Below are 8,821 nucleotides of genomic sequence, written 5' to 3'. Positions count from 1 at the left end.
ATTGATATAACATATTTCAATTTCCTTTGCATCTTATATATATAATTTTCGAACAATCACATAGAAAATACAACCTCTCTCCTTCTTAGGAACAAATTGTTAATTTCCAAAATACTTGTTTATTTGAGTACTAAACTTTTTAGAGTCAATTTTAGAATAATCATCCTGATAGAAAACAAATTAAACATATACAAAATCTCATAAAATCTCATATATTTTTGTGTACAAGCAAAAGTGATACTACATTTTATTTTAGTGAACAAATCAAATTATTAATTTCTTTATTTTTGAAAATGTCGAGAACAAATCAATTCTTTTTTTTTTTTTTAACAATATATGTGAGGTGGGATATCAAAGTTCCGTTCTTGAAGTCAATAGTACATATTTGATACCCGTTGAATTATAATCATTTTAACAAAGGAAATGTAATTTGAAATTGCAATTTTAGCAATAAAGAAATTATAAAACAATATGAAGTTCATAATATCAATGAGTTATAAGTTTGGGTTTGTTTAAATTAACGTGAATGAAATCTCAATGGAATTTGAAAAAGTTGCGTACCAGAATATATATATATTTTAATATTATAGGTCAAATATTCCTTTGGTTATTTCAATTATTCATATAACTTTACTAAGTATAAAAATTAATTAATATTTATTTTATAATTTTTTTCATAACCATATTGAATATCATGTATAATTCCATTGATTTAGCCAGACACGTGTTTATCAAAAGGTCAAATGAATCCCTCCAATTCCATCTAGATTCTTCGAATTTTATGACAATTTTTCGTGTCACAAATTTATGACTGTAAATAACAGTCATTAAATATAGAAAAATTAAAAATGTACATTTTTGACGGAAAAAGACGAAAATTTTGAAATTTTCGATTATTATGATAGTTTTTACGTATCACCAATTTATGATCCTCTAACTCAATTATATATTTCACTTTAACACAAGTTAATATATCATGATCACTTTGATTTGTCACACGAGACATTTTAAAGTGGTCATCTCGATTATAAATCGTACAATTGGTATATTAAGTACATAACTAGATATATCAAACTCAAGATGGATGATGTGTGTATATATATATATATTATTTATCAAGACAAAAAAGTATTTACAAATTAAAACTTTAGAAAATTCCTCATCACATATATTAATCAATTCTCCTTCACATTAAGGAAAGCAAAAAAGACCAAAGAAGATTTAAAGAAAAAGGTGTCTCAATAAAGCTGCTTGCCCACTAAGTTAAGCACCACACAACTTTAAAAGAAACAAAATCATAACATAATCATCATCTCCATACTTGCTCTCTTTACCCTTTTTCTTCAATTTTTATTCTTCTTCTACTCTCCTTTGAAACTCTTCACTGTTATTCTTGAGCTCTCTCTTGTGCAACATGGCCACTGGCCAATTGAGGAAGCTGATAGTTGAAGTTGTGGATGCTCGTAACCTCTTGCCCAAAGACGGACATGGAACCTCGAGTCCTTACGTCGTGGTCGACTACTACGGCCAACGAAAACGGACACGAACTGTAGTTCAAGATCTAAACCCGACGTGGAACGAGGTTCTTGAGTTCAATGTCGGGCCACCGTCGAGCGTGTTTGGAGATGTTTTGGAACTTGATGTGAACCATGATCGAAACTACGGGCCGACACGACGGAACAACTTTCTTGGGCGGATCAGGTTGAGTTCTACACAGTTTGTGAAGACGGGGGAGGAGGCTTTGATTTATTTTCATTTGGAGAAGAAGAGTCTCTTTAGTTGGATTCAAGGAGAGATTGGCTTGAGAATTTATTACTCTGATTGCGTTGCACCGTCGATTTCACCGCCATCAACGATTGAGGATGGCAATATAGTTAATACAATTGAGGAACCAACGATCGTAGAGCCAGAGCCAGAGCGAGAACCAAAGCAATCACCTTTGTTGGAACAACAAGGTGCTTTCACTTAACTTGAAAATTGATATTATTATATACTCTATTAACTTATTCATACTTGTCATTAAAATTTAAACCTAAAATGCTTTTGTTTTGGTATCATGTGTTTCTATCATCTAAGAAGTAATAAAACTTAGGGTAAAGTATAACAAATACCTTTAGATTTTATTATTTATTTTAAAAATACCATTAATACTTTAAAAAGTTACAATATTACTCCTTAACTTTCATAAATGTTTCTAAAATACTCTTAGCATAAAAAGCATTTTAAAATTTTAAACAGAAATCAAGACTTATAACCATATGGTAATGCCCTAAAATGATGTGATGATCCAAATTTTCTCTCTAGATCACTACTATATCATTTTGAATCTCAATTTTTGTTCAAAATTTTAAAGAATTTGTATTCCAAAGATATTTTTAAAACGTTTATGAAAGATCAAATGTAATATTATAACTTTTAAAAATATTGAAGTATTTTTTTTATAAAATGACAAAATTCGAAGATATTTCTTATAATCTAATCTAAAAATTAATAGGATACAAACACATAAAAGCCTCAAAACCTTTCCCTGGAGTGAACCCTTGAAGGCTGGAAAGGAAAAACTTTGAAATAATAACATTACAAGTTCTGATTACATAATTTTTTTAAATATCTTTCCATAAGTACTTTTTTCTTGTTAAAAAACACTTTTTTTTTTCTAATTATCCAAAATCATTGAAGAACCTATACTAAGTACACTCCAAATTATTAGTTCTCCTCATATATATTTATACAAAATAAAATTTTAGGAAAAATACCTTTTTCATCCCTAAATTTTGGTCTAATTTCTATTTAGTGTCCATATTTCAAAATGTCACACATTTAGTCAAGTTTTGAATTTGGTTTAAATTTAGTTTTTAAGTTTCTAGATGTTACAATTTTATCATTCACATTTGAGTTTTACTTCAATTTAGTTCTTATGTTTCAAGATTTACTTTTTTATCCTCAATTATTTATTAAATACTCATTTTCTGTCTTTAGTATTAATTTAGGTTAATAAATTAAAAAACATTAAAAGAATTATAATTAATTAAGTTTCACTGTTTTTTTTTTATCATTTTAAAAATTAAATTTAAAATTTTATTTTATAATTATTTTAATTAATTAATAGAAATTGACATTAATTTATTGATAGTGAGTATTTAATGAAAAATTGAGGTTAAAAATGTAAAATCTTAAAACTTAGGAACCAAATTAAAACAAACTCAAATCTTAAAGATAAAATTATAACATATTGAAATTTATGAACTAAATTGAAATAATATTCAAAATTTAATGACTAAATATGTAACATTTGAAAATCTAAGGATCAAATAAAAACTACCTAAATATCGAAAATTATTTTTCTCTATATTTTATTTGAAAGTACTTTTTTCCAAATCATTTAAATACTATGTTACACGTTACATCATTTACCTACGGTAAATTAAACTCTTTATTGATATATTTATCAGAGGTCACCCAACAAAGTGATGAAACATCCACAATCGAAGGCACAACGGCTCCGAAAACAGAAACTTTGGCCGATAAGGCCACTGCATCTCCGACAACAGAAACTCCGATTATCGACATTAGTACTCCGACAGAAATTCCAACTCCCGTTGTCGAAATGCCGTCGTCCGAAAACCATCCACCACCAGAAGTGGTGGAGCAGAGGGAGGCGCCGGCAGAAACATCACCGGAAGATAACCAACCTCAAGTGATCCCACCAACGGAGTCAAAACAAAATACAGAAGTCAACTTTGCGCCACAACCAATTAGAAGACCAACGTCGATATCAAGCTACACATTGGAGTCAACTGAAAGTCAAACAATCGAACGGTCCGCATTCGATCTTGTGGAAAAGATGCACTACCTCTTCGTGCGAGTAGTAAAAGCACGGTCACTCGCCACTAATAGCCATCCGATCGTGCAGATCGAAGCATTTGGAAAACGGATCACATCAAATCCAGCCAGAAAGAGCCACGTGTTTGAGTGGGACCAAACGTTTGCATTCAGCCGCGATGCAGCAGATTCTGCCTCAATAATGGAGATTTCAGTTTGGGATGGCAAAGGAAACGACGCCGTATCACCATCCGACGTGGACCGACGTAATTTTTTAGGTGGCTTGTGTTTTGAGGTATCAGATATTCTACTGCGGGACCCACCAGACAGTCCATTGGCCCCACAATGGTACAGATTAGAAAGAGAAACAAACGACGTCGCTTTTGGTGGGTATTTAATGTTAGCCACGTGGATTGGTACTCAAGCTGACGACGCGTTTGTTGACGCGTGGAAGACAGACGCCGGCGGGAATTTCAACTCTAGGGCAAAAATTTATCAATCGCCAAAAATGTGGTATCTACGCGCCACCGTGATCGAAGCCCAGGACGTGGTTCCGATCACCGCCGTGAAAGAAGCTTCATTTCAAGTCAAAGCCCAACTTGGCTTCCAAGTATCCATGACGAAACCCGTCGTAACCCGTAACGGCGCTCCGTCGTGGAATGAGGATTTGTTGTTCGTTGCCGCCGAGCCGATGACCGACCACTTGATCTTCACCGTCGAGAGCCGCCGTAGCTCGAAATCTCCGACCGTCATAGGGGTTGTGAAAATCCCACTCACTGACATCGAGCGGCGAGTGGATGACCGGAAAGTGACAGCACGGTGGTGCACACTCGCTGGACTTGTGGATGAAAAGGGATCATCCTACAAAGGAAGAATTCAGGTGAGGCTGTGTTTTGACGGAGGGTATCACGTGATGGATGAAGCGGCGCACGTGAGTAGCGATTACCGGCCGACGGCGAGGCAGCTGTGGAAGCCGCCGGTAGGTGTGATTGAGATTGGTGTGATTGGGTGCAAGAATTTGGTTCCGATGAAGACCACGGCGGCCGGGAAAGGCTCCACCGATGCGTATTGTGTTGCAAAATACGGGTCGAAGTGGGTCCGAACTCGGACGGTCAGCAACAATTTTGACCCGAAATGGAATGAACAATATACATGGCAGGTAATATTATATTTAATAAATATTTGTAGCCCAAAATATTTCTTCTTTTTACATTCTTTTCCCCTAAATATATAAAACTTCATTCGATGAATTTAATTTTTCTTCTCATAAATTTAATTTTTTCTTTGCAACCATGAATTTAAAGTTTGTCCGGAAAGATTTTTTTTAGTACTATTTTAAAAACTAAAATCCGTTTGGCATTCATTTTGTTTTTAAAAATTAAGTGTGTGAATTTTACTTTTACTTTCAATTTTTTTTTTTTTTTTTTATCTACTTTTGATCAAATGTTTGAAAAACTGAACCAAATTTTGATAATTAAAAAAGTAGTTTTCAAAAATTTATTTTTAATTTTTGAATTTGGTTAAGAATTTAATCATTATACTCTAAAAAAATATAAATTATTGTAAGAAATATTGATGAAATAGATTTAATTTCTAAAAACAAAAACAAACCAAATGGTTACCAAATGGGGCCTTAATTATTTAGGCCCCGTTTGCTAACCATTTTGTCTTTTGTTTTTTTTCTCGTCATTTTTTACATTGATTTGTATTTTTATTGAGTACAATTTTTTAATTCTTAGCCAAATTCAAAAAATAAAAATAACTTTTGAAAAACTATTTTTTTTAGTTTTTAAAATTTGATTTGGTTTTTTAAGTTATTGATAAAAAAAATAAATAACAAAGCAAGAAATTTGAAGCTAAAAATAGTGTCTATATGTTTAATTTTAAAAAAGAAAAATAAAAAATAAAAGGTTTACTAACCTTAATTTTTGGCTAACATTTATCATTTCGTGGTTTTTATTATAAATTCTTCTATAAATGGGATTCTTCTAAAATTAGATTAAGGGCTTGTTTAGAATAATTAGAGAAAAATATATTTTTCATAAAAAAAAATTGAAAAACTATTTTGAGTGATTGTCAAATTTCTCAATTTTTTTTTCTTTTCAAAATGACTTATTTTTAAAATTAAACACATGAAAAGTTAAACCAAACATATCTTAAATTACAAATTTAGTCGTTGAACTTTCAAACTTCTATCTATTTGATCTCCAAATTTTAAATTTTAAGATTTAAATAAATACAATTATGAAAGTCTAAGATTTAAATTGATATATTTATACAAGTGGTTTTAGTTGATACAATTATTAGTTTGGAGTTTAAATTGATACAACTCTAAAATACAGGATCTAACTTAATATAACTATTAATTTAGGATTTAAATTGATACAATCTCCAAAATTTAAGGATATAAATTGGTATTTATCCAAAAAATTATTTCACATAAAAATTAGTGATTTTATCTAACATAAAATTCATTTTCCGCCAGGTTTACGACCCGTGCACGGTTTTGACAATTGGAGTTTTTGACAGCACAGAAGAATCCAAAAATGGCGGTTCAACCGAACCGGACCTACCCGATTCACGAATCGGCAAAGTACGGATACGAATCTCCACATTAAAAACCGGAAAGGTATACCGAAATTTTTACCCTCTCCTCGTTTTATCCGCCGCCGGAACCAAAAAAATGGGTGAACTCGAAATCGCCGTCCGATTTGTCCGTACATCGCCGCCGTTGGACTTCTTACACGTGTACTCCCAGCCATTGCTGCCGTTGATGCACCACGTGCAGCCTCTCGGAGTCCGGCAACAGGATTTGCTCCGAAGCGCGGCGGTGGAGACGGTGGTTGGTCATTTTTCAAGATCGGAGCCGCCGCTTCGACGGGAGGTCGTTCTGTTTATGCTCGACGCCGAATCGCATAGCTTCAGCATGCGAAAAGTCCGTGCGAATTGGTACAGAGTCATCAGCGTGGCCGCCACCGTGATCGCCGCCGTGAAATGGATTGACGATACTCGTTCGTGGCGGAATCCGACGGCTACAATTCTCGTCCACATCCTGCTGGTGATTCTGATTTGGTTCCCTGATCTGATCATTCCCACTGTTTCGTTCTACGTGTTCGTCACCGGCGCGTGGAACTACAAATTCCGATCGCCGGAGCTTCTTTCGAGTTTCGATTTGAAGCTTTCAATGACGGACGTTGTCGAACGAGATGAATTGGATGAGGAATTCGATGACATACCGAGCACGAGATCGCCAGAAGTTGTACGGATGAGATACGATAAGTTGAGGGTGATTGGGACACGTGTACAAAGCTTATTGGGGGATCTAGCAACTCAAGGAGAGCGCGTGCAAGCATTGGTGACGTGGCGTGACCCACGCGCCACCGGTATTTTCACTGGAATATGCTTTGCGGTGGCGATGGCGCTCTACGTGGTGCCGTTGAGGATGGTGACGGTGGCGTTCGGGTTTTATTACCTCCGCCATCCAATTTTTCGAGACCGGTTGCCGTCGCCGGCTCTCAATTTCTTGAGAAGGCTACCGTCTTTGTCGGATAGACTAATGTAGGTTGTGTAAGAGAGTGAAGAAGCTTGAGGAAAGAATAGATAGGGGAGGAAAGATTTTTTAGAAATTATTCAATGTGATTGTGTTAAATAATGTTGATGATAATTTAACCAAATATTAAATTAGATTAAATCACAAAATTGGTAGATATGGTACTATTGGTTTTGAGAAAAATTTAAATTGAGTCCTTATAATTTGAGAATTTATAATTTAGTCCTTACGATTAGAACAATTTCATAAAATAATCTTTATGATTTGATAAAATCTCATAAATAATCTATACAGTTTGATAAAATTCTCATAAATAATTCATATGATAGAATATTGAATTGGAAAGAAAAAAAAATTGAACTCCACATATTTTAGAAGTCAAAAGCTACAATTTAAATTTCAAAAGAACTCAAGATTTATGTTTCTAAAATTCGTTGAAAGTTAAACACGTTTTAATTTAAGGTAAGTTATACTTGAATTAAGAATGATGATTAATTACATTTGAGTTTTATTTAGAACGAGAGTTAAATATATTAATGTATGGAGGTTTAATATGAGTTTCATGTCTTTAATATGAGAGTTATAGTTTTAGGGTTCGTTTAGATGGACTTAAGAATAAAAGTGTTTTTTAGAAAACTCATTTATATTTAAACATTTTTTATAAAAACTGATTAAAATACACTTAAAAATAGTTATCGAACACTTTAATTTCTTAAAAAAATGATTTATTTTTTAAATTATATACTTGAAAATGTACACCACACCCCTTAGAATTGTTCATGAAAATCTCTATAAATAGGATCGATCATTGTATTGTTTACTGTGGAGAAGTAAAAAACAAAAAGAATTCAAACAAGTAGTGGATAAAGTATTTTTCAAATAGAAGTGATTCCGTTTCTTCTGAAATATTCTTTGTTGATTATTTTATATTTTATTTATAAGCTTCATCACACACTCCCAACAAAATTGCAATTACCTCACAATATGTGAGAGCATATTTTAATTGGTTTCAAATTAGCAGTACTGCTAGGCTCCTTTTTTTAGGTAATTTTTCTTTATTTGATTTAATAGGAAATTATAAATTATATAAATAATGTATGAAAAGAAAGAGAAAAAAAAGATAAAAAAGAAGAAGAAAGTCATGTGTAAATTCATTGTTTTAATTGGAAGTTAATATATATAGAAAGTGTGTGTGAATAATCTAAATATTTCATATTTCTAAGTTAAGAAAAAATATATATGAACATGAAATCTGTTTTACGCAGTGGAACATTATTTTATAAGGTAAATTTGAATTTTGAATATATATATTTGAATTTAAATAGTAAACGTTTCACATAAAATTATAGAAAAATAATTAAATAGATAAAAATGATTAAAAAAAAAAAAACACAAAGATGATCCTTAAAACTAAAATTACATTAAAATAAAGTTGTAAATATTATTTGG

General features: G+C 32.3%; 1 protein-coding gene across 1 annotated transcript; it reads left to right on the top strand.

Annotated features, from left to right (window-relative positions):
* The first annotated feature begins 1,298 nt into the window (after positions 1–1,298).
* Positions 1,299–7,514, top strand: LOC120074526 (protein QUIRKY). The gene is made up of 3 exons (XM_039027682.1): positions 1,299–1,955; positions 3,453–4,981; positions 6,308–7,514. Exons 1-3 carry the CDS (start codon positions 1,415–1,417, stop codon positions 7,382–7,384), a joined length of 3,147 nt encoding a protein of 1,048 aa, XP_038883610.1. The 5' UTR covers positions 1,299–1,414; the 3' UTR covers positions 7,385–7,514.
* The last annotated feature ends 1,307 nt before the right edge of the window (positions 7,515–8,821 follow it).

The sequence above is a fragment of the Benincasa hispida genome, chromosome 3 (assembly GCF_009727055.1).
Source record: "Benincasa hispida cultivar B227 chromosome 3, ASM972705v1, whole genome shotgun sequence".
NCBI lineage: Eukaryota > Viridiplantae > Streptophyta > Magnoliopsida > Cucurbitales > Cucurbitaceae > Benincasa > Benincasa hispida.
Note: the sequence above shows the minus strand (reverse complement) of the source record. Positions and strands in the feature narration are given on the sequence as shown.